The sequence below is a fragment of the Podarcis melisellensis genome (genome assembly GCF_964234715.1).
Source record: "Podarcis melisellensis genome assembly, chromosome: 14".
Classification (NCBI taxonomy): Eukaryota; Metazoa; Chordata; class Lepidosauria; order Squamata; family Lacertidae; genus Podarcis; species Podarcis melisellensis.
This window is the reverse complement of record NC_138546.1, coordinates 43,441,846-43,469,055: the sequence shown is the minus strand read 5'-3', so window position 1 is coordinate 43,469,055 and position 27,210 is coordinate 43,441,846. Positions and strand designations below refer to the sequence as shown.

The following is a 27,210-nucleotide window of genomic DNA, read 5'->3' as shown; positions in this document are numbered from 1 at the left end:
TTGTTTCAACACTAGTGCAGGGCAGACCTACTGCTCTGGGGTGACAGTGTAATATGAACCTTTTTATCCCAGTTGTGAGGTTAACACATGACAGCAGAAGAAATATTGCAAGTGCAGGTAAGCATTCTGCCACATGCAAAGCCCCACCTAGCTCCAGCATGCCTTGCTTAATTAGTTATTGAACGCTTGGAACTGAGGCCATTAGCCCATAAAGCAAAAGCCCATCATGTTTAGAATCTGAGATATATATATATATATATTGTCTCCAGTGGAGGCAGCAAGGCTTCCAGAGCTGCCTATTCATAGTTTCCCTGGGGAGGCCCTTAGTCCAGTCTGTCTCCTGCCCAAATGCACTGGGGGCCAGGAAGGAAAGAACAAGCCATGCAGCAGACAGCACCCAGTGACCTTTTTGAGGGGCCAGGCCATGAGGTTAGGGTAGAGGTCACTCCCTGGGCATTCTAGGCCATTGTTCTGCAGATGCCCCCCCTGAATCTGGCCACAAGGTTTGTTTTCCAGAGGTTGAAGTTATAGGTGTTGCTCATGGTTTATTTAGATTGATCCAGTTATGTAGTCTGCCTTTGTTAAGAGTGCTTTGAAGTTTTCTTTAAAGAAGTGTCCTGTAATAATTGCTTTTCCCTGGGTGCTCATTGGTGTGGAACAGGCATTTACCTTCAAATTCCACAACTGCATGAGGCAGCCACCCAGAATATTAAAATTATAGGTGGTTCAAATTGTTCCCAACAAATCCCCATCCCACCACCCACATTTCAGTAGTGGGAGCTGAAATAATATTTGAACAAGCATTTTGTACAAATGGAGAGATCTAGTTTTGTAGAACAATCTTGCTATAAGCACTTTTTATTACCCCCCCCCCCATAAAAACCCCAGAGGTTTTCTGCTCATTCCAGAATTGGCCAGGGTAGAATTTATTAAAGGTTGTGAATCCTTTTGAGAACAGACTTTATAATTTGGTGTGCTTAAACTCTTTGGAACAATGAAGTTTAATTACTCTGGGCCACCTTAATAATGGAATGGCAACACAATACTATACACATATTTACCAGGAAGTAAGCACCATAGAGCTCAGTGAGGCTTATGTCTGTGTAAACATGCTTAAGGTTGCATTGTTAATGTGTGGGAATTCTGAACAGGACCATTGCACTTTTGAGTAGTGATATATGAGGTTTGCCTTTTCATACAAAACTCTGTATTATTTAGGGTGTGCAGTGTTAGTGGACTTCCAGAGGAGCCAAGAGGTGGCTTTTGCCTGCTTTGCAGTTTCAAGCAGTCTTTCATATTTTATTGAAGGGTCAAAATGTCCAAGTTGAACTCTCTGTTGCTTGCATACCAGTTGTGGTTATGGATTATAAGACTTAATATATTAGGAAAATGTGCAGCAAAGGCTATTTATAATTTAAGATTCTTAACAGATATGAATACTTTGTGGTCTTTCATTCTAATGCTGAGCTGACATTCTTCTGCCACTCATATCTGAAAGTTTAGGAAAGGGTTTCAAAAATGTATGTCACAATGTGCTAGAAGTGGGTCATTTACTTTGTCAGGCACACAGGTGCTCAGGACCAGTTTTGATGGAACCGTGCATTCTTTTTGGAGGAACATGTTAACTTACTAGACTTTAGCTTTTATGTAACTTAGAGCCGTATTGACTCAAATCTGCTTCTTCTGCCTGTGGCTCTTCTGTCTTGTAATACTCACACAAGTGATGGGATTGGGAGGAAGGTCTTGATTATTATCTACTATATATTTTAGAAAGTGGTTTCTCTGTCTGTCTGCCCTTCTGTCCTCCATAGGTTTAGCTGCCTCTTGAGATTTCATTGCCAAACTCAGCACAAACCTTCCTGAGCTGGGAACTATGGTCATTGCCAATGTTTGGATGCCAGATGCCATACCAAAATGTGAATTTGACATGACTTTTCCCATTTTTCAGCATAGGTTTAGGCACCTTGAGGTATCATCAGAAAACTTGGCACGAGGGTGCCTGAGACAGAGGCGGTGAACTTTGCCACCATTCAAATGCTGGATGCTATTTTATATTTTAATTCAAAAATAGCCTTCCTAAAATAACAGAACTGGTCAAGAACTGAGCTATATATACTTAAAATGTATATTGCGTGATGCATTTTAATCCAATGCCTTAGTTGCAGTTTATTAGGGCTTTGAATAGTTTTTTCAAAAAATACCTGGTAGTTTGTACAATAAAAAAACCCTCTTTTGAAGTATATGGCCTAGGTTGCTTAGTTTTGATGCTATCTTAGCCATATTGGGGCCTTTGTACCTTATTCCCACTCAAGCTTTTATTTTGGTTGAAAAATAAAGGTGGTTCATTTAATCTGATTCATTTTCTACTACAGAACACACAAACTAAAAATAGACTTGCTCTGAGATCCTTTTGAGGTTGTTTTTTTGCCTCCTGTATTTCTTTACTACAACTGAATATTGTGTAGACCTATTTAAAGATGTGAATCCCCAAAACAATTTTAATTTTTTGTATTCTGATGCTTCATTTCAAGCATTATTAGGTAATAATAAATAGAATAATAGAATTGTAGAGTTGGAAGGGACCCTGAGTCTCCAGCATGGTTAATGTGGGTGTGTATATTCCCACAGAGGCCTTCCCTGGTGCTTGCAGGGTCCTGTCCCTCTGCCACTTCTCTCCATGTGCACACACACAGCTGCCTGAAAAGAAGTCTTTTGTATCCTATAAAATACTTTTTTCCAAGCCTAATTGTTGCTTGATGGTGCATTCCTGTGTTGATTTAGTTTGTTCGTTGCATTTGTATCTCACCTTCCTTCTCCAAGGAGCTCTGGGTGGTGTGCATAATTCTCCCCCTCCTCCTTTCAGTGCTTGTGAGGTTGGTTAGGCTGAGAAGCACTGATTGGCCCAAAGTAATCCAGGAGCTTCATGGCCACGTGGGGATTTGAATTGTGTTCTCGCATGCCCTGGTCTGACATTTTAACCACTGGTACCACACTGGCTTTCTTTTTTCCTGGAGATTGCACCTGGGGGGTAAAGGTTAAAACTTGACTCTCCTGCTGCACCCTCCAGGAAGGTCACACACCACACCACCATCAGGCTGTGTGGGGAAGCACAATCACTTTTTTCCAAGCCTAATTGTTTGGGTTGGAGGAGTAAGTGAATGTGTGTGCATGATTGTAGTGTTCCACAACACTTTTCTCCAATTCACGCATGTGCTTGCAACATTTTATATTACGGCTGTGCATCAGTACTGTAGAGAAGACTCATGGGGTGGAGGGAGGCAGCAATAGCACATTTCTGTTGTCTGATATAGTCTTCCTAGGATAGGGAGAAGCAAAGATGCCCCCCTCCCCCTGCCAGCAGACGTTCCTTGAACTGAAAGCAGCTAGTTAGGAAGCTCCTTTGTGCAGATTTCTCATCTCTTCTTCTGGCTGCCAGCTGGCTTTCATTCAACATTGTTTTCATCATTGGAGAGAGACAGAGGAAGAGAGGAACATCTTAAAAAGAAAGCTACGAAAGGATTCCTGTTTTTTATGGCTTTCTTTTTTTTAAAAAAACAACAACCTAAACAAGGCAGCTGGAGAGAGCACAGCTCTGTAGTCTGAGGAGCTAAGAGCACTGCAGCTTCCTCTGCAAAGCAAGATACATCCCTCTGGGTTTCTTTAGTCATAGAAGGAAACAAAAAAGGATCCTGTGTAGAGGTAGTGTATAGAAGAAAGACATAGGCTGGCTGCCAGCAAGAGATGGCGGGAGGAGCGGCTCCTGAACACAGCAGCCGCTCATGTTTCTGCTCTGACCTCTGGAAAAATGGACAGTAAAGGGACTGGCTGGGGTTTAACAGAGTTTATTCCTAGGTTTCCCAGGTAGAGTCTGCTATATTTTTTTCTGACTGAGATGTTGCAGCTTGAAACTTACCCTGTTCTGCTCCAATTGCTCTGATTGTTCCTGACTTATTTTCCCAGGGGTTGTCTGGAGCCAGAAGGCACATATGCTGTCTTGGACTGATCCCAGTAAAGCGGAGCAGTAATCTGAAATCCTGTTACCTTTGCCATGCTCTAGAGCAGCAGTTGCCTGGTGCTGGAGATTTTCCACTGTTTCTGCTGTTCCTCAGTGCAAGCATTCCTGAAAGTTAATCAGGGTGAAAATTGCAGTCACTCATGTCTGGAAGCAACCAGAAGCTAATCCCAGAGTCTGCAGATTTGAACAGACTGGTAGGAGACATTCTCTTTATATGCACTGAACTTTTAATGGGATCAATTCTCCTTTGGGTGTCCAGTCATTCCCAGTTAGGTTTTCTCTGCCTATTGTTTCACTACAAAAGGTCAGAAGTGTAATGCAAGCTGTTGTGGCTAGCCTGGGAGCAGCCACTGTGAGTTAAGGCACAATGAACCCTTGGTTGCATACTGATCTATGTGCAGTGCTTTCCTGAGAGTTGCCTTATGTGATTTGTTAGAAGTGTTTTGATAGGGGCTGCGAGTTCAAAGTGAACTCTAATGACATGGCTGCTTCTAGGAATGTAGATGTGGTTTATAGAGGTTGCAGCCCTTAATGGAGCTGAATTATTTATGTCAGGCCACTGCATGTGTACAGTTTTCCAAGTGAGAAGCCATTTCCCTTAGTATTCCTGTTCCAGGGCTTCTCTTAGATTTGCCTATTGGAAGATTGCCAACTGGACAAGTGAATACATGTACTTTCAGCTGTGTATCGATGAGTTCTGTGTGGCAGGGAGGAAGTGGAGAGGGATTTGTACACTCGGGTGGGGTTTTTCCATCTGGTTTTCAGATGCCTTTATATCTTTTCTCTCTACTGAACACTCTGTGAGGCAGGGTGCCAGGAGCAAGTCTGTGGAAGCCAATATGATGCCCTCTGGAGGTTGTTGGACTTAACAACATAATCCCTGACCATTGACTATGTTGACTTTGACTTAGAGGAGCTGTCACCAGACCTGGCCTCTATGTGGGGGGCTTAGTTAGGGTTTATTGTATAATACTGCTATAATTTTGAATGAAGCTACATTTTTGTTGGAACGTGTAGTATTCTTTTTCTTTGGCGTTCACTCGTAGCAAAGTAAGATTGTCTTCCATCAATATGGTCCTAACAGTGTGTCCATAAGTGACTGTGGAGGCCAATTCTGGATCTGCACATCCTTCCACAGTGGGGACACAGGTTTCCAGGTGGAGTTGATCACGGTCAGGATTTGTCAAACGTGCCTTTCTCTCAGCTCATTTGTTCCTTTCATCCAGATGCCTTGCAGGCAGGGCTTGTGTTTTTTTGTCACTTCCAACTGACTCATGCAGCTGGGCTCTGGCATAGTGTGTTTTCTGTAAAGCAAGATAATATAAAATGTTTATAGGGCTTTCTGTCCTATATTTTCTCTTATTTATACGCTTCTCTCCATCACACACAGGGAGGCAGGCAGGCAAATAGAAACACTCACAAACACACACATTCTCCCTCCTCTGTCTTTAGTTAGAAGTCGAATAAAGATTGACTTAGTCAAAGCATCTCTATCTTGATTGTAAAAGGTCCATCTTGTCTGTTACTTTCTTTGATATAAGAGGTGATGACGTGCTAGATTTAAATACATTTTTTTATGTGCAATGTGGATTGCTTAAATCCCACCTAGGAATCTGAGGAAGGACAGGGTACAATTTTATAAATATTAATCGGGTGTTCACACTGCTTAATATAATTTTGCAGGCAAAAACATAAGATACTTTGGCCTAAAAGGTATTACTGTACCTGTATTTGGGGGTGGAGTTGGAGTAGGATGAATGTGAGCAAATGCAGTTTCATGGTTACAGTTGGAATGAGGATTAAGGGGTTAAATAGTGATGAAAGTGGAGTTGAGAAATATTTGCCATTTGAGAGCCATCAAGTTTATAAAATGAGTAGCACTGTAAGTGCATCACTCAGCAGGTGAGCAGGATGAAGTGGAAGTCACAGGAGGAGGAGACACTGCCTTCCTCAGAGGAATAAAGCTGAGGCTGGCAGCAAGAAGAGGGAAGGAGGTTGACAAGGCACTTGAAGGGAGTGCTGACAAATATTATAAAGTTGACAAATATTACTCTATAACACTGTGGGCATATCCATTGCATTAAAATGTTCATACTATTTTAAATTGCATTTTATTCCTTTTTATATCTTGTTTTAAAATTTGGTATGGAGAGAGCCAGGTGTGGGAGATGAGAGCTATGCTAGCTTTTATAGGGCAGCTTTGCATACTCTTCCACATGTGTAGGAACAGTCTTTTTTTTGTTTTGGGGCAATAGTTGTAGGTTTGCGTGGGTTGAGTCACCACTAGCTTGAGATGAGCACAAGGATGCTATTTAAGTGTAGTTACCGTATTTTTCGCTCTATAACACGCACCCGACCATAACACGCACATAGTTTTTAGAGGAGGAAAACAAGAAAAAAAATATTCTACATGAAACAGTGGATGTATGATTTTTGTGGTTCAGACATGTGACCTGACGGTGAGTTTGGGGTAGCCCAATGCAAAAGTCCTGAGGATCCATGTGGATCCATGCTTTGTAACCACGTTTTTGCACCACTGCGGCCCCAGGCAACAGTGGGTGCGTGATTTTTTGGGTGCAAGCTGTAGCGATGGACATGCTATGTGATCTGATGGTGAATTTGGGGTGATCCAGTGCAAAAATCCTGAGGATCCATGTGGATCCATGCTTTGTAACCACGTTTTAAGTGGGGAGGGAAGGAAAAGCACTCAAGGGACAAGGAACACATGTGGGGTGGGTGGAGAAGGATGCTGTTAATAATGCAGAAGATGGGTATAAGAGAAGGCTCCTCTCCTCTCCCGCTTTGCTCCTTTAAAGGCTCTGCTTCTCTCCCTCCTCCTCGGCTCGCTGAAAAAAACAGCTCCGGACTCGTGTAAGCGGCCCCTCTCCTCTCCCACTTTGCTCCTTTAAAGCAAGCAGGCTCTCTGTCCCTCTCTCCTCCCCACTCAGCGGCTCTTCTCCCGCTTTGCTGTTTCAAAGCGAGCCACGGAGGAGGGAAGGAAGGGGAACCATGGATCCTCTGCTCAGGACTGCAGCAGATCCCCCCCCCCCACCTATAGGCATTCGCTCCATAACACGCACAGACATTTCTCCTTACTTTCTAGGAGGAAAAAAGTGAGTGTTATGGTGCAAAAATACGGTAATTTTGCCTTTGTAATCTGTATGAAGAAAATCAAGTAGCTTTGGATATATGCACTAATATGTAGTATCAAAAACATTAGATGGTATAAATGCATGTTTCTGTTACACTGATTCACTATCTGAACTTAGTCTTCTTGAAATCTGGAGACATTCAAGTGTATCTTGGTGTACAGTCATACCAGGTTAAATATGTTTCAGGTTGAGCGCTTTCGGGTTGCACTCAGTGGCGACCTGGAAGTAACGGAATGCGTTACTTCTGGGTTTCGCTGCTTGCGCATGCGCAGATGGCCAAAATGACATCACGCGCATGCTTGGAAGCAGCGACTCGTGACCTGTGCACACGGCTTACATTCGCTTCAGCATGCGAACAGGGATCCGGAAGGGATCCCGTTCGTATCCAGAGGTACCATTGTAGATTGTAATTGCAAGGAAAAGTTAAAAGTTGAGAAGTTAAAATTTTGAAAATAAGAGTTTTACTAACCTCAATTTGCACCTTGATTTCAGTGTGTCACTTTTCTGTGGTGAGTCTGTATGTGTTTACTATAGAAACTGCTTGCTCAGTATTTTTATTTTTATTTTTATTTTTATTATTATTAGTAGTAAAAAGGTAAAGTGACCCCTGACCATTAGGTCCAGTCGTGACTGACTCTGGGGTTGCGGCGCTCATCTCGCTTTACTGGCTGAGGGAGCCGGCGTACAGCTTCCGGGTCATGTGGCCAGCATGACAAAGCCACTTCTGGCAAACCAGAGCAGCGCACGGAAACGGCGTTTACCTTCCTGCCGGAGCAGTACCTATTTATCGACTTGCACTTTGATGTGCTTTCAAACTGCTAGGTTGGCAGGAGCTGGGACTGAGCAACGGGAGTTCACCCCGTCGCTGGGATTCGAACCACTGACCTTCTGATCAGCAAGTCCTAGGCTCTGTGGTTTAACCCACAGCGTACCCTGTACTAAAAACATAATAAAAAAGTGCCTATACAGTGCTGCCTTCAGATGTCTTCTAAAGGTTGTACAGTTTCTTATCTGGTGGGAGACCATCTGGTGGGAGAGCATTCTACAGGTTGGGTGCCAGTCCCGAGAAGGCCCTCTGCCTGGTTCCATGTAACTTCACTTCTTGCAATGAGGGAACCATCAGAAGGCCCACTGGTGTTGGATCTCAGTATCACTCACTGAACACTGGACGCTGCCCAGAAGGAAGGAGTGGAACCACTGCATAACAATGCCCTCAGCTCCCAATCCCCTTAAACGGCCCAGAAGGATACCATGGTCAATGGACTCGAACTGATGGCTCCAAGTTACAAGAAAGGAGATTTCAACTAAACATCAGAAAGAACTTCTGACAGAGCTGTTTGACTATGGAATTGGCTCCCTCAAGAGGTGGTGGATTCTCCTTCCTTGGAGGTTTTTAATCAAAGGTTGGATGGCCATCTTTCTTGGATGCTTTAGTTGAGATTCCTGCATTGCAGGGAGTTGGACTAGATGACCTTCAAGCCCCTTGCAACTCTATGGTGCTATGAGCACTATAGTTAGTGTTTCAACTTCTTCAGATGAAAAAAGTGAGTCATACAAGGTTGGTGTTCAAGGAGCTCTTAGTGTGTGTAGGCTGGGGATTGTCTGCTTTTTTGACTGAGACCATCCTCTTGTTCTGTAATGACGAAGGGAGATGAAACGGATTGATCATTTTCCTCTGACCTTCCTTCAGACTAGCCCATGCAGGAGGGAGGTTGATTATGATCTCAGCTGTGGAAATAAAGGCTCAGTGATAGTATCTTAACAAGCCAGGCAGCCAAAGCATTCCTGTGTGGCAGGTAGCACTGAACTATGGTTTAGTGCAAGGGGAGGGCTCAACAGACTGTAGATTTTGAAAGCTGCTTCTGACTCCACAGCTGCATGAAACATTCCCCTGAGTTTACACTTTCTTTACCATTAAGATAATAAACCCTATGTTTGGGTTAGAACAGAGGCTGGTTCTGTTGCATTGGATGGGGAAAACTTGTGGCTTTATACACATTTTTTTCTGACTCTTTGGGAGAATTCTTTTATCACCAGTTTTTGGTGGCTTTAGTTAAGCTCTCACAAGACTTTGATGTTTTTCATTTCTTCTTTTTCCCCCATTTACAGGAATTCTGATTAGCAAACTTCAACAGTTATAACAGTTGGGCACATTGCTATGTTAACAATTATGACATCTGCAATGTTTTATAAAAGCAATTAATTTAATAAAATCACTATTGTGAGGACTGAAAAAAAGGGAGATAAGAAGTCTGTATATCTTGCTTAGATAACAAACATTGGCTCATGGGGTTAAAAATCTATAATGACCTGTCAGGGGGCAAATTATTAGAATTAAGGAACCAGAGATTCTGTAGACAGTGGTTGGAAAAAAGCCTGGCTATCTCAGCCCCTCAGATGACTTCGACATGGCTCAGGGTACTTGTTTCTGGCTATATACTGCCAAGCAACCCTTTTAGACTCCTTTGAAAACAATGTCAGCTTTAAGTGTTTCCCATTTGTAAACATGGCAGATCATCAGTCTCCTGTGCGCAGGATGGAGGAGCAGAAAATCAAAACACTTAAAGGAGAGCCAAAGCTGGTGGGGCAGCCATGGGTTTCAAAGGTGTACCTGAAACTACCTGTGGCGATCACACACAGGGCCCCCGGATGTTTGACGGTCTATTGACCCTGTGCCACCACTGCAATTGCTTTTTCCGCTGCCACCACCCCTTATCTCACAGGGACACACGGAGTCCAGTCAGTTGTTAACATAAACAAATAACCAAGTTTATTTTTAAATGCAGGAACAAGCTTATGGTTTCAGTTAATTTTTCTTGACAGTTTCTTAGTCTTAGTTCCTAACAACTGATTATTCCCAACTATCTATCTCCACCTAACAATTCTTCTCTCACTCTCACAATACAGCTCTACCAACCCACACCTAATCCTCCCTCTTCGTTCTTCAGCTCCCAAACCTCCACCTCAACTTTCAAAACCTCAACTCAACTCCCGAACCTCAACTGCCTTTCAAAACCTCCCACTCTAACTTTTATCCCCCCCTTGCATTCTCACTGGCCAATCACATCACACCCATTTTAACCCTTTCCTTATGACCCATCCTAGGAGGCAAACACCACACTACCCTTTGGTGGAATTTGGCTCACTGCTAGGAAGAATGCCATTTCACGTGTTAATTATCTTTTGAAAATATAATTGCCATATACTTATCTTGTGGAGTGACTGGCTTGCTAGTTTGTAGCCTCCAGGGAAATACTTGATGTACAGTGGTACCTCGGGTTAAGAACTTAATTCATTCTGGAGGTCCGTTCTTAACCTGAAATTGTTCTTAACCTGAAGCACCACTTTAGCTAATGGGGCCTGCTGCTGTGCTGCCGCTGCACAATTTCTGTTCTCATCCTGAAGCAAAGTTCTTAACCCAAGGTACTATTTCTGGATTAGCGGAGTCTGTAACCTGAAGCATCTGTAACCTGAGGTACCACTGTATAGAGTCTTCATGAAGATAGTGTGCTTGGTCACTTAGGAATTGTAGCATAGCATGATGGGGACAACCATTATACATTTCATACATTACTATTTTGTGTACGTTTGGTCTTCACATGTTGCATATCTGCACAGCTCTATCTAACCTTTCCCCATAGCTATTTGCCAGAGCCATAATCTGAGGCCCTTCACTGCATGCCCGACTAAGAGATGCTTGGAGGGTGTCAGTGAGAGAATGGGCCTTCTCAGTTGCAGCTCATGAAATACTCCCAAGGAAAGCTTGCAAGGCGCCAACATGTCATCTTTTTCATGCCAGAGCAAAGGTTGTATAGTATTGTTTCAGTGAGTATGTGTACTGAATTCTACTTTTAAGTTGCTTCAAGAATACCTTGGTTGTGAGAAGTGACAAGCAAATTAAGAATAACGATAATCTACTTCTTCAGCCATCAAACTGTGTATGTAAATTTGGGTTTTCCTTTTTATTGCTAGCAGTGTTAGAAACTGGGATAGAAAGGCTATTCACCAATGGCTTCTGGAGCCTGGGTTATGGGTGCAAAAACAGAATGGCTGGTCACCTGCCTATTCCCCATACAGCAAGACTTTCCATTTATTTTTTCAAAATGCATGAACACAGTTCTCATCAGTGACACATTGTTAATATCACATTTTAATAACAGATACTCTAACCACACAGGTGAGAACCTTTTTCTTTCAGTTTGCAACAGTCACAGCTTCTGTGATAGGGGGAGTTGCCAGTGAGTGACATTGTCTTACTGTCCACTTATGCTCACATAACATGATTATTTTCAAAGTTCAAATGTTTTTATTTCTATAAAGGAAAGCACTTCCCTGGCACAGGAGCACTGATGCAAATATTTATAAAAGTAGTGTGATGCTCCACCATTTTAAGATCTTTGGTTTCTTTGAAGGCTTTTCCTCCACCCCAAGTTATCATTGCAGCTGTAGTATGTTAACTCCATGAATATGGAGGAGAGGAAGTCTGTGGGAAATGTTTGCACTTAAAAAAAACCCTACCCTTCTATATTGATAATTAGGATTTAGCATGAAAATCCTCATTGGTTGTTTACACAAACCCTAACTTATCATTTATTCTGACATAAAAAATGAGGTTTCCCTAAAAAAATGAACTCCTAAACGCATGAAAGAAACAAAGTGGCGACTCATACTGGAGAGACGGGTGGCACCTTTGAGCAGGTGCAAGGGTTGCCCCTGTTCAAGTGCTTCCGAGCCCGGCTAGCCAAGGCAGTGCAGCACCAAAAGAGGCATGTATTTTGGTTCCATGCTGCCCCCCATACCAACTGACTGGTGTGGCATTGCAGCCACAGCCAGCCAGCCAGTTGAAGATATTAGGCAGTAGACCTGGCAGCCAGACATCTCCACTTCCTCACAAAAGGCTGGTTGCCTGTCACGAAATGGATACTTTTAATGTTTTATTATTATTTTTATGACGAATTCCATTGTGTATTTTTTTGGTGTTGTAAGTCGCATTGAGTGTGGTTTGAACTGTGGGAATCCAGCATACAAATAAAATTGTATGCATGTATGCAGTTTTACAGTTATGGTGCTTAAAAATATATATATTTTCAATGGGTATGACAATGTAGGACAGATTGACAAGCAGCACATTGCCTTAATACTTTGGGATTTGTGCTTCTCTCTGTGATGTTCTAACGTAACAAGGCCCTGTATGCTATTTTAACTTTGGTGCCTTAATTTGATCATAAAAGTACTTTGGTGTGGGGAAGGGAACTTAGCTGTATTATAGTCCACCTACACATTGCAATTATATGGTAGTATTTTACCACTAGTGGCATTGGTGTAGGCCTTTTCATGTTAGTGTAACACCAGTTGGGTAGTACAAGTATGGGGAACAGATAAGTATGGTATATGCTCAGCTGGTGCATGTATATCTTTATTTGTCTGAATGTGAACACTTTCCCATATATGCTTGTGTACTGGTTCTTAGACCCATTTCCTGAGTAACTGCAATGTAATATCCATTGTTCTTGCTTTCCCTTTCAGCAATTATGTTGTCATCTGGGCGCACCTTGATAACTGGAGGCTTGAGAACATAGCCGAAGCTGCTACTTCATACCCAAAGGCTGAGGGAGCAGACAAGAGGCTTGAACCTTGAGGTGGGTCGTTAACTCTAAGATGTCCTTGAGCAGTGGAGCTTCCGGAGGGAAAGGAGTGGATGCAAACCCAGTTGAGACGTATGACAGTGGGGATGAATGGGACATTGGAGTAGGGAATCTCATCATTGACCTGGACGCGGATTTGGAAAAGGACCAACAAAAATTGGAAATGTCAGGCTCCAAGGAGGTGGGGCTACCAGCACCGAATGCTGTGGCGACACTGCCGGAGAACATCAAGTTTGTGACCCCAGTGCCAGGTCCACAGAGCAAGGAAAGCAAATCCAAATCCAAACGGAGTAAGAGTAGCAAGGACAGTGGCAAGGCTGCCCCAGGATCCTCCCTGTTCACTCCAAGTGAAGGGACCAGTGGCAAGAAGGAGGTTCAGGGGCGACCTGGTGATGGCGTGAACTCTAGTGGCTTGGTGGCTGCCATTGCCCCAAAGGGCTCTGAGAAATCGGCCAAGGCTTCTCGAAATGTGGCCAACTCAAAGAAAGAGAAGGAGGGGGGTTCGTCCAAGAGCAAGAAGGAAAGGAGTGAGGGTGCGGGTGCTCCAGCAGAAAAGGAGCCCAGTGTACTCCAGCCTCTTGCCTTGGCTGTTAGGGTTGGGCAGTATGATGGCGGCCAAGGATCAGAGCCTGCTGCTGCTGCTGCTGCTGCCGCCGCTGAGCAGCTTGGAAGTATAGCTATTGACACAGGATCTGCACTCAATCCTTTGGGAATTAAGACGGAGCTGGAAGATGGTGACAGTGAGTGTCGACAGCTCAAAAAGGTCAAGGCAGAGAAGGTAAGATGTGGGCTGGGGGCTGGGCCTGGTAGGGTACTGCTGCTGGAAATTAGGGTCTCCACAGTAATGCCAAACACTACAGTGTTCTTCTTTGCTGTAAAGGGCATATTTTGTCCCATAGTGTATGATGGGCTTGTTGTTGGTCATGAGCTGGAAATGAAGGCAGATTATTACATTTTACTGGGACTAGGCTGATATTTGTACCAAGGAAGGCTAAGTCTGCTTCTAAATCTGGAAGATCATTGGAAATAAATGATTATTTTGCTGTTTAAAAACTATCAAAACTCCTGTGGGGGACACAACAGCTGTGACGTTGTCGGCTGTATGAGATGTAACTGATCAGGTGTCTGTTGAACCTCCACATGAAGATGTTTGCTGGGGTATATCATCTCTTAGGGAACAAATATTCCATCTTTGTCCTAACAAGCACTCTTTCAAGGTAGGGTCATATTGTTGTATAATGACTTGAAATTGTAACTGTTTCAGGCTTGATAAAAGTCTTACATTGATACTACTTCTGTTAAGAGATTGAATGATAACCCACATAAAGATGGCTGCATATGGTTAATGTTTTGCCACAGATATGTGTATTTGACTTCAGTTGGCTGGGTTTCTGCAATATGGAGATGCAACAAAATATGTGTTTATCACATGTGACAATGTGTATATGTGGAATATGTGCAGTTTCCTACATGAGAATTATGTCCATATAAAAATGAATGTGTGAAGTAGTCCTTAGAAATAATCCACATGGAAATGAATATTCTCCAGTAATTGTGTGACAGAATTTCTCATCCTGATCTTGTCTAGCAGGTTCAGGCTTTGTGAGACTTGCTCAGATTATTCTTGCTTAAGGTTATTTATGAAAGTGGTGACTTTTATAAGGGCATGGGCAGTTGGGTCACAATACAACCTCAACATTTGTTGGTCACCTCCATTGTCTTTGTTATACTCTCTTCTTAAAAAGCTGGTTTTCTCAGGATTGGTTGCTTAAAGTTGCAGAATCATCTCTGTACTATGTGCTCATTGTTTTTTGCTGTTGGATTGGAGCTAGTCAGAAAGTAGGCCATGGCTAATTTTCAATGACCCCAGTTACACCTGTTTCCTTGGATTCTTGCCAAAATAAATGCATTTTTTAAAATGCTGGGTTAGTATAGACATTAGTCTGATACTAACTTGTTTAAGTTCTTAAGCAAGAATTCAGAACCTGGATCCCCTGACATAGATTAACTGTACTTCTCCCCCCCCCCCTTTTTAAAAAAAGGTTGTATGCCCTTTTTCTTTTTAAAACAGATTGGATCAATCACAGTTATTCTAATTGAAGCAAAAAATGTTAAACATTGAATATTAGAATAGAATAGTCAAAATTAGTGTTGACACACTAGTAGCAAAGAAATGACAAACTGTGTTCTCTGATATACTATCTCAGAAACTGTGAGGTTAGAAATTAAATTGGTATGTTTGGACCTGCAAGCAGTTTTGGGATGGGGATTTTCTGCTTTCCCAGTGGAGTCCTGACTTACTTGGATTATGTAGATTCAAGATCCTGTCCTATTTCAATCAGTTTACAACTCCTTAGAAACAAGTTGGACTGAAAGGTTTTTTGAAGTTGTTCAACTGGGCTAAGGTTGTAGGATGCTCTTGTGCTCATCTTTGTAACTTCTATGACAAATGCTTTTAAAGGAAAATTGGATGTTCCCTTGTTTCGGCTGACTGCCCTGTCTAAGTAGGTGGTTAGGTTGGGTTGGGTTTTTTAGTGCTACATTGTGCCACTTACCACAGTGTTTTGGTGGTTATGAGCTGCTTTCTTTGCTCGCAAGGGCTAGAGAACCAAGTTCCTATCCTGTATCTCTTGACATGTATGGTAGTTAGGCAGAAACACTGTAACCTGCTAAGGATGATATGGGTGTGGCCACATTGCCACCTTTGTTTTGCTCTAGAGAATAAGATTTTGCTTCTCCCATTGCACCCTAGTCAATTTGTTGCTAGTCACTTACCAAACAGATAAATTTCTCGACTCTCTGTTGTGTTTATTATATGGTTTCTATTTGTGGGACTGTAGGGACCTTTTCTGCTCTGTGGCTGTGGCTTATTATCCTGTTCAGGTGCATGAAGAGAATGGAGTCACCTCTGCTAGAAAGAACAGAAGGAATAAACAGATAAAGCTCCTTGGGGAATTACAAGGTTTCATGAGTGGGCTTTTGGCCTAGAAACTTGTGTTGGGGCATAATTTGATAAATTCCTGCTGCTGTATCCACCCAACAAACCTACAATGTGCTGCTTCTCTAGTCAGATGTTTAAAACAGTAAGCACAGATTTTGCGGAGAAGGAAGCAGGGTTATGGATTGTGAATAATGCTGCAATATTCACCTGGCCTTTCCAAGGCTTCCCCCCCCTGCCCCCTCTAGGAAATGTTCAAGATTTTGTGGGTCATATTAGTAAAGATGATCATGCCGACTAGCCTAATTGGCCAATTGTTTCTAACTCGCTCCTGAAAGTAGCAAGTGTTTGTGTGACTCTCCTGTGCCTAGTAGTTCTAGGTGTGTGACAGCTCATTGCATCATAGTGGGCAATGATTTTGTATGCTAGAGATATAAATTGAAATGAAGATACTGATGTGGGGAAAAGGAAATAAGAGTGTTTATGTACTTCAACAAGAATGAAAACCTAGGACTTGGATTTACAGTGAGTGGAGCAGAATCTAACAGGATTTACCAAAAGGGAAATAATGCTTTCAAGCTGTAGGGGATTGAGGCCTTGCTTATGCTTTTAAAAAACGACTCAGTGTTCATTTTCTCTGAAGAGCTGTCAAGGTTCATCACCTTCATATCATGAATTTTATGGCAACAGCTGTTTGCGGAGAGAGATGTGCTCTGGTTTTAAGTGCCACAGAAACCTATTCATAGCTACTAACTGAAATCTCTGCATTTCTAGGATACTAGTGTAATCAGAAAGAAAAGCAGAAAAATGCATAAATAGGTTATTCTCTTTCCTTTTCTATTGATTCCATGGGCCAGAAATCATTTGGGTGGGAGTACATAGCCTGTGATGAAGGGGGTTGGTTGCTTTGTGTGTTTTTAAATATAAGGGAAGAAACAGTGCCTTCATTTGGCTGTTTTATTGTCATATTGCAGAAATAGCTTTAAATTCCTTCCTTCCTATTGATTGTAGGTTAGGGATTTCTTGAATTTCCGTTGAGATATATTATACTTTATTTGTATACACAGAGAGACTGCTTTGCTCTTCCTCCAACCCCAGCCAGCTCGCTTGTACAATGAAAAATAATAGCAACATAATATGTAAAATCTAGAGTCCAAGGTCTGAGGCAGCTTCTGAAACAAATCCTGGAACTTCAAATTGACTGTCCTTGTCAAATTGAGCATACTGCCTGGTCCACCTTTTTATAGTTGTAAAAATGGCCAATAGCAAACTTATGCTAATTGAAAAATATGCTTTGTCTGCTAAATAAATGATATAGTCTTGTATCTTTGTAAAATGGGAGCAACAGTATTTCAAAAACTGTCTTTCAAGTGTTCTTGCAGTGCCCTAAGTCTCAACTAGCTTCTTATGTATATTTGGGGGGTTTTTTTGGGGGGGAAGGGAATGGCAGTAGATGTTTGTGACTTCAGCAATTTGATTTTTTGATGCCTTGGATTCGCCCTACATTTCCTTTGTTAGGAAACTTTGAGCTTGCAGTGATCAGGGAGGATTGCTTTAGCTCTGACAAAGTTTGAGACTAGAATGAGAAAATAGTATGGGATTATTTATTGATAGATTTATTTCCTGCTCTTCACCCTAAGGTCCCAGGACAGGTTACAACATTAAAACGCAATATTAAAAGCAATAGAAAACATCCTATCATCATAAAACTAAGGTGGGTCCTAAAAACATATACCTCAGGTGTCAAAAAAGCCAGGGTAAAAAGGTGCACCTTCAGCATTCTACAGAAACTATATAATGAGGGTGCCAGTTACACCTCTGTGGGGACAGAGTGCCACAGAGAATGCCCTCTCTGAGGGCGGAGTAGCTGACAAGAGGGCTGCCAACCCCAGCACTCCTACGATGAGCAGGGAAAGAGGTGGTCTGTCAGATATTTGGAGCCTGAGTCATTTAAGGCAGTAAACATCAACATGAGTACCTTGAATTGGGCCCAGAAATGAAGTGGCAATCAGTGCAGCACCTGTTTTAAAACTGGGGTTATATGAGATCTAAATGAAACCCGAGTCACTAATCTGGCTGCTACATTTTGAACCAACTGAAGTTTCCAAGTTGACTTCAAGGGAAACCCCAAGTAGAACGCATTTGCATCCAATCTGGAAGTTTTCAGAGCATAAGGTACATCAGCCACTGAGGCCACCTGAGCCTCCAGTGATGGTGCTGAATCCAGGAGCACCCCCAAACTATGAAACTGCTCCTTCCAGAGTAGTGCAAGTTCAACCCTGGCCAGGGCAGCCCCCCTTTTTTGGACATGGGAATCCAGGTTTCAGCTTCAGTTTATTGGCTCACATCCAGCCAGTCACTGTCTTCAAACACTGGTCTAACATTTCAACCGCCTCCTCTAATTCAGATGGAAAAGAGATAGAGCTGGATGTCATATGTGTATTGATGACACTTCAAATAGAATCATAGAATTGGAAGGGACCTTGAGGATCATCATCTAATCCATGAGTAGGCAGACTAAGGCCCAGGGGCCGGACCTGGCCCAGTCGCCTTCTAAATCCAGCCTGCGGATGGGCCGGGAATCAGCATGTTTTTACATGAGTAGAATGTGTCCTTTTATTTAAAATGCATCTCTGGGTTATTTGTGGGACATAGGAATTCATTCACCCCCCAAATATAGTCCAGCCCCCCACAAGGTCTGAGGGACAGTGGACTGGCCCCCTGCTGAAGTAGTTTGCTGACACCTGATCTAGTCCAACCCCCTGTAATGCAGGAATATGCAGCTGTCCCATATGGGGATTGAGCCTGCAACCTTGGCATTATCAGCGCCATGCTTTACCCAACTGAGCTATCTCTTGATGACAGCTCCCAGAGGCTTCATAAAGATGTTAAATAACACGGCAAACAAGATGGAACCCTGTGGGACACCACAGGGCAACCCCCATGGTGCTGAACAGTAGTCTGGAAATGGCCCTGGATGTAGGAGTGGAACCACTGAAGTAAGGGAGCACCAGCAGATACCATACTAGCTTATGATGAAATATACTGTGGTCAAGAGTATCAAAAGCATCCAACAGAGCAAGGAGAAGGTCATGATTGCACTCCCTCAATTTATCTCTCGATAAATGTCATCAACAAGAATGACCAATGCAGTTTCAGTACCATTAACAGACCTGAATCGTGTCTGGAGTGGATCTATGTAATCAGCTTCCTCCAACCATGCATGAAGCTGGACTGCTGCCACCTTCTCAAGTACCTTGCCCAGAAAAGGGCTGTTTTCTATGGGGCGAAAACATTTCTAGGTATGCAGAGGTATTTTTAAGGAGGGGAATACCATTGCCTCCTTCAAGGTAGATGATAGTTTCCCTTCTCCATTGAAGCATTTTGTTGTTGTTTAGTCGTTTAGTCGTGTCCGACTCTTCGTGACTCCATGGGCCAGAGCATGCCAGGCACTCTATATGCCTGTTGTCTTTGTCCATGGAGTTTTCTTGGCAGGGATATTGGAGTGGCTTGCCGGTTCCTCCTCCAATTGAAGTATTAATCACTCCCAGAACCCACCCAGACAAACCCCTACAGCTAGTTTTAAGAAGATAAGATGGGCAAAGGTCAAGGAGGCAGGTGGCTGGCTGCACTTCTTCAAGCTTTTCCATATCTTTAAGCTGCAGTAATCCAAGCTGATCCTTTGTAGATGGAGCAGTGTGTTCTAGACACTTCCATTGGACTTGCTCTAACTGTGGCATCCAAGTCTATCTGAATCTGAGGAATCTTATTCCTAACGTGCCCTGCAAATTTGTTTCAGCAGGCCTCAATGGATGTCAGAGCAACTGTCTTTTAGTCTGATTCTACAAGCCCATGCACTATTTGGAAAAGCTCTGCTGGATGGCTGCTTGCAGCCGTAATAGTGGCAGAGCAGAGTAGGCTTTCTTCACTGCAACCACTGCCACGTGGTAGGCACAGTGGTGCAGCCTCACCATGCAAAAGACATTTGAAGCCAGGTGCCTGAGCTTGGGAGTGCATGGGCAGATAGCTTTCTTCCCTGGTGTTGCTATAAACTATTCATGGCAAGAATTGGGATAAGAAGACCTAGTACTAGCAGCTTGTTTTTGTGTGTGGCAGAGTATAAGAATTGAAGAGCTTTTTGGCAAAGGGTGTTTAAGGAGATAACTGAAATCATTGGGTTAAAGCTGATCAAAAGTAGCATTATTATCAATTCACAATGAGGTGGAATGCTCGCAGGCTATTAATGATTTGCTCACAAATTTATTGACAGCTGCACGCATTATTATAGCTAGGAAGTGGAAGGGGCAAGGTGAATATAAAATGGAAGAATGGTATAAAGAGGTGTGGGCTATAGCTATTAATGATAAATTAACATGTTCTATTATGGTAAGATGGGGAGTATGCAGGAGAAATGATTTTGAGGATAGATGGAAAGTATTCATAGAATTTGTACTGTTAAAATGGAAAGGGGCCAAACCATTGCAAGAGATGTTGAAATTTTGAGAGGTTGGATAGTTTTAATGGAATGGTCTTGGGGGTGGGGTGCACATTTTTATTTTTATTTATTAATTATTATTATTTGTTTTAAAAAATTGAAGAGCTTGGGAAACTGCTTTCTACAGTGTTTGTAGACATAAAGGTTGCAGTGGAGCTTGTAGTAAGAGATGGATGAGCAGAAAGCAACACCCATCTCTTCCTCCTCCCAAACAAAAGTTAGCAGTAGTTGTCTTCTCAAAATCCATGTGTATAAAACTTTATTGCAGACATTTAGCAAACAGTGTAACACATCAGTTGGTTGTCTGAGGGATGCAATTGACTAGGTATCATTCATACATAAAAGGTAAGGTAAGGTAAGGTAAGGTAAGGTAAAGGATCCCTGGACAGTTAAGTCCAGTTAAAGATGACTATGAAGTTGTGTCACTCATCTCGCTTCAGGCCAAGGGAGCCGACGTTTGTCCACAGACAGCTTTCCGGGTCATGTGACCAGCAGGACTAAACTGCTTCTTGTGCAACAGAACACCGTGATGGAAACCAGAGCATATGGAAATGCCGTGTACCTTCCCGCTGTAGTGGTACCTATTTTTCTACTTGCACGGGCATGCTTTCGAATTGCTAGGTTGGCAGAAGTTGGGACAAAGCAACAGGAGCTCACCCTGTCATGCAGATTGAAACCGCTGACCTTTTGATCAGCAAGCCCAAGAGGCTCAGTGGTTTAGACCAGTGTTTCCCAACCTCCAGCTGTTTTTGAACTACAATTTCCATCATCCCTGACCACTGGTCTTGCTAGCTAGGGATGATGGGAGTTGTAGGCCAAAAACATCTGGAGGCCCAAGGTTGGGAAACACTGGTTTAGACCACAGCGGCATCCGCTCCCCCTTTACCTATTCATACATAAGCCAGAGCTTATTTGGTATCATTCTGTTTTCTCCTCCAGGCAAACAGAGGAGGAAGCCTGTCTGTAATGGTGAAGGAAATGGCTGATTTGGCATTTGTAGGGAAGACTTTGCAGGTGTGGGAAGAGCTAATCTAATTCAACCTGAAAACCTGCACTTCACATTTACATTAATTGGTAGACACCTTTTAGAAAGTAAATGTTCACTAGTCAGTTCTGCTCAGAGACCAATGTTTTTCACCTCTGCTAAAGCCTGACCCACTCAGGTACATCTGGCAACGTTATTATAGGGTTGACAACATAAGCTGAAGACACATCTCTTGGACATCTGAGGTAGGTGTTCCAGCCCGCCCCCCTCTTCTGTCTGAATTGTTTTTAATATTGAATTTTAAATTGTCATAACTTGCTCTGGAATCTGCTGCTGAAGGAGATGGGTAATAAATTGAATAATAAATATGGGGATGATCACCTGGATCTTGGAAGGAAGGTGCCTCACTTCTGAACATAATGCTACTTAAGTGCTTCAGGTTTTTCCTTCTGTCAGCTTTGAGTCTGTGTGGTTGGCAGCTTCTGATGCTCTGGTTGTGGTGCAGCTTTCTCAGATAATAACACTATAAATGACAGGTTCTCGCTGTGTGGCAGCAGCTCCTGTTGCACCTGCAGGAATGGGAGGTGCAGTCTAGCAGACCGGCAATTCCATCTATTGTCAGCACTCTCTGCTCTTCCTGCTTGGTGTGATGCTTGATAAGTGAAGGCACAGAATTGAGCAGCGGACTAAATGGCTTGCCTCTGTTTCACTTCTCTAGCTTTATTAAGAGTGGGAACATGCATCTCTAACATGTGGGATACAAATGCTACTTGGCAGGAAAGGGGACTTTAGGAAGCCCCGCTTGTTAAGAGTTCCAGACACACAGTGTTCTGAATGCATTCCCTTTCACTGTCATAGACTGGAGGAATTCTTCCAAGTGGAGTAATTATACTCCTACTTAGATTCATATCCAGAAAGACACACCAAAAAGCTCGATCTTGACTGGTCTTCAACCAGGGTTTTTCACCTTAACCATCTGTCAGTTGTTATTTATAGCCTTGGTCAGACAACTGCAGCAAGCCTTAAGTTTGCATATCCTCCACCTTCTATGCATGTGAGAGGAAGAAACATTTACAATGAAGTATAGTTCCCATTACATAGGAACTGGGACTGGTGGCTTGTTTTAACCAGCAGTAGTTTAAAATAAGCAAAAATAAAATTGTTGATTTTCTATCAGATCTATGTCCATTTGATGTTTGCTTTAAAGTCAGGCTTCTTTGTCTGATGCATACTGCCAAAGGACACATACTAATTTATATTAGTTGATATTATACAGGTATATGTACCCTGGAAGGAAACACTAATTGGATTGCTGCTGTTGATGAAGGGGCACAGTGGCATTTAGATCTGATTCCTAGCTCCAGATAAAGTTAAGGTCTTCTGTATTTCATTAAAGTTAGGGTATTTTCTATATACAGTGGTGTCTCGGGTTGCAAATGCTTCGGGTTACAAACTCTGCTAACCCGGAAGTAGTTGCTCTGGGTTGCAAACTTTGCCACGGGATGAGAACGGAAATCACGTGGCAGCAGGAGGCCCCATTAGCAAAAGCCCGCCTCATCTTAAGAACGGTTTCAGGTTAAGAACGGACCTTTGGAACGAATTAAGTTCGTAACCCAAGGTACCACTGTATAAACATAGATTTTCCACCAATTATATTTCTGACAGTTTGAGCTAAACCTTTCAACAGAGTCAAATGTAAATTTAGGGAGACAATGGAATGTGAGATATTTGAACAGGAACTTGTACTAAAATTTTGATTGTGTCAATTCAATTTTGAACAGAGACTACAGGTTTTATGGCTGTTACAGAGATATGTAGCTGTTACTTCTCCATTTTTGAATGCTGTGCATAATGGGACTCGTATACTGTAGATATTTCTTTAAATGAAATTTGAATGTTCATGTCCTCTACTTGCTTATAACTGACTACCCAATCTGCTTCTGTCCATTACTACATTTGATCAAATATGTTTCATCTACAAAAGCTCTTGAAAAAATAAAAATTAAGTCAGATGGTGCTACTTCACTCTTCTCCTGATGATTTAGTGTGATGTCCAGTTTGGCCACTATATTGATATCATGCCTTGTTCATTCTGAATGGTCAGGTTGAACCAAGGTTTACTTAACCAAAATATTTAGGGGTTTTTTAAAGCAGATGTATTTTTTTAAAAGTGCTAACTTCTGAAGGTAAAAATAGTGTAAACATAAAATGTATTTGTAGGCTGTGAGTCCATCAGCTTGTATTTCAGGACAAGACAACCTTGAAATGAAATGAAATTGAATTTATTACGGCCGTAGGCCCATACAGGTAAAAACAACACATAAGTAACAGCTTGTGCACGTGGGGAAAAAAACAGCCGCTAAAACACCACAAGACAACCTTTGATATCCATGAATTGTAACTTTCCCATATTGTGTCATCAACCCAAATATATTTGGATCGTGCTGAGATGGTGTTTCATACAAATAAAAAAGCAGGACCCTATATGATATGAAACAGTGTGATTCATCACTTTTAGAACATCTTTTTCATGGTTCACATGAGAACCAAGCTAGTTTCTGACTGGATCAAATAGTCAAATATGCAGGTAAGTTAACAGTGAACACTATGATTTTTCTTCTTCTGACAGCCTTGGAGGTACTGTAAATCCCATAGGTGTTCTTAATTAGGCTGGGTGTGAGAGTTATCTGGCCTGGAAGGAAAGACTTGGATGCAGAGCAAAAACATTAATTAGTTGACAGAGGGCCTGATCAAAAGGAATAGGTTTTGCCATTGAATATTAATTGTAGCTTCATTTACATTTCAGCTGACACACAGTCTGCTGGGAGCAGGGTTGGGTTTTTAAAACAACAAAACATGGAGACCTTTTTGGAAAATGGATAAAAAAAGTAAAATACTATACAAGTTTAACCTTTACATTGCAGAGAGAATCACAGTTCCATCTCTTCTGCTGTTGGGTTGGTAAAGATAGGAGGCTTCAGAGATCTGGTAAAAGCAGATGCAAAATAATGCTGGTTCTGGGTGCAATATGCATTTGAAATATAATTCTCTCCAGCCCGCTTATGCAGAGAGTTCAAGGATGGCCTTCTATATTTATTTATTTGTATTTAAAATATTACTCATAGCCAAATACTGCTTATACACATATGAAACAGGGATTCTTGAGGAATTCAGTCAGTCAGTTCTGATGCTTATTGACCTGACCTGAACAGCCCCTCCTGCACTAAATTACATTGCAGAACTTTCATTATCCCAGCAGGTTGAGGCACTGAAAGTGACATGAACTGGAAATAAATAATAGAATCATAGAATTGTAGAGTTGAACGAGACCACGAGGGTCTTCTAGTCCTGCCCTCTGCAATGCAGGAATCTTTTTGCTTAACATGGGACTTGAACCTATGACCCTGAGATTAGGAGTCTCATGCTCTACTGACTACTCATTCCTAAAATGAACACTCCTGACCATTAATAATCTTCTGAGGGTCTACTTCCCTTCTGAGGTGAGGTGGTTGACAACTAGAGATCAGCCCTGAAATTTGTGGTGCTTTGTCTTCAAGCTCCCCCTCAGATTATTTGTAGGAAATGCTACTTTTCTATTTAGCTTTTAATGGAGTTTTATTTGTGGTACTGAAATGGAATTGTTCACTGCTTTTATTTGTTCATTATATCCTGATGGCTTTATCCAGCTGAAGAATCCCTGTGATTAAGGGGTGTTGGATAAATATTTAAAACCATCAAACTAATATTCCTAATAGATGGTGTCTTTGCCAAAGACCTGTGTGATGTTGGGACCTCAAGTTCAACATAAATCCTCTCATTATGCCCCAACCTTGTATAGGTCGTTAGAGAGCCTAAATATTATAAATCGGATTTTGATATTCTACCAACCTAAGCCCAAACTATTCTCAATTCCCGCAGCTTCACTGCATTAATGTATGTCTGTAGTTATTTCTGTGAACAAGTTAGGTATGTGTCAGCTTGCAGAATAGCTGGAATTGCTTAAGCTGATGACTTAGTGTAGCCTCCAAATCCTGAATGGAGTTGTATCATTACGGTTGGGAATCACAACATGCAAACTTCCTGACTGCCTTTGCATTATTCACTCAACTGCTTCTGAGTCTCTTTATAGAACAAATTGGATATAAAAAGGTAAAGGTAGAGGACCACTGGATGGGTAAGTCCAGTCAAAGGTGAAGATGGGGTGTGGCTCTCATCTTGCTTCAGGCTGAGGGAGCTGGCGTTTGTCCACAGACAGCTTTCTGGGTCATGTGTCCAGCATGACTAAACCGCTTCTGGCACAACAGAATACTGTGATGGAAGCCAGAGTGCACAGAAACGCCGTTCACAGCGGTACCGATTTATCTGCTTGTGCTGATCTAAAAACTGCTAGGTTTGCAGAAAGTTTGGATATTGAAAGCTATTGGGAAATATCAAATAGTTGTAAGGAAATAGCAGTTCAGCATTGCAGGCAATTTATGAGGAGGTACGCGGATGGCGCTGTGGGTTAAACCACAGAGCCTAGGACTTGCTGATCAGAAGGTTTTCGGTTCGAATCCCTGCAATGGGGTGAGCTCCCATTGCTCAGTCCCTGCTCCTGCCAACCTAGCAGTTCGAAAGCATGTCAAAGTGCAAATAGATAAATAGGTATTGCTCCAGCGGGAAGGTAAAGGGTGTTTCCATGTGCTGCTCTGGTTTTCCAGAAGTGTCTTAGTCATGCTGGCCACATGACCCGGAAGCTATATGCTGGCTCCCTTGGCCAATAAAGCGAGATGAGCGCCGCAACCCCAGAGTCGGTCACGACTGGACGTAATGGTCAGGGGTCTCTCTACCCTTTAACTAACTGCTAGCTCCACTTCATATTCTATGGCATGGCATGGAATAGATGGTATTTATGAAAACGTAAGAGATGAGACATCTTGGCAGCAGCAACTCTGAATGGAAGAAAGCTGAGGTGAGAGAACACCATGAGCCTTCTATCTTATTTTCACCTTTAGATGGGTCAGCAGATATGATATATGTGTCAAAGCCATTTTCCTCAGCTGTCATCCCCCCTCTCCTAGCAAGTCATTCACTTTTAGGGGCTGAGGACCAGGCAGCTAGAGCAGAAGCATTGTCAACAGCCCGTGGTACATGCTTGTCTTCCTGCTTCTTTCCGTCAAGCAGCCAGGCAGTTTACATGATTGTAAAGGTATCATCAGGAGCAAATGTGCCAACTCCTACTGACTGCTGTGTTGGTAGCCAGTAAATAATAAAGTCAGATATTGAGAGCAGCTGATATTAAGGACATATTCTTCATGCTTCCTTTTCATCCTAGCCTTAATGGTGAGGACATGTGGACATTCCTAACCACCATAACATTGCCCTTAATTTCATTGTACACAGGTTGTACATTGATAATAAAGGTATTATTATTGATTGATTGAGCGAATACAGCACGCACTTGTGGTTGTTTATCATCTACATTGAAGGGCTAAGACCCAGAAAATGGAGAGCCATAAGTGCAGTTGCAATGGTGTCCCTGTCCCAGAGGAGTGGCATCACATTTTGGCAGTGCATTTTGTTGGTTAGGTGATGATTGGAGAGCAATTACTACTCATCTGAGCTAAGGTGGTGACAAATTGCATGTAGTAACTAATGAATGGCATCTGTAGGAGTGGCCAAAGTTGCAAAGAAAGTTGTTTGTCAGGTCAGCAGAGTGTTTCCACACACAGGGTTATGGCATGAAATCCTCAGATTCCTATCTATACAAGCTAGTTTGCATGTGTTATTGCCTCTCAGTATTCAAACCTTAGGACAACTCCTCGTTTCTAGAGTGCTTGGCATTTGTGAAGTGGTAAGAAGGGGGCTTGGATTGAAGACTAATTGTGCCCTTATATAATGCATGAGCATGTACAAAAAACTTCCAAAGAAAAATTACTTACACTTGTTTTTATGATGTTTTTTGTAAGAGCCAGCTACGTGTGTATAAAACAAAGCAATG

General features: G+C 42.4%; 1 protein-coding gene across 4 annotated transcripts in view; it reads left to right on the top strand.

Moving 5' to 3' along the window:
- The window catches only part of ZNF609 (zinc finger protein 609), a 105,445-nt gene that overhangs the window by 10,925 nt on the left and 67,310 nt on the right, over positions 1-27,210 (top strand). For 3 of the 4 annotated variants that reach the window (XM_081888398.1, XM_081888395.1, XM_081888396.1), the window contains exon 2: positions 12,694-13,590. In XM_081888398.1, the coding sequence (XP_081744524.1) occupies positions 12,826-13,590 (765 nt within the window). In that variant the 5' untranslated portion in view covers positions 12,694-12,825. Of the gene's footprint in view, positions 1-4,184; positions 4,210-12,693; positions 13,591-27,210 lie in introns of those variants that run through there. The other variant, XM_081888397.1, reaches the window with a different exon arrangement.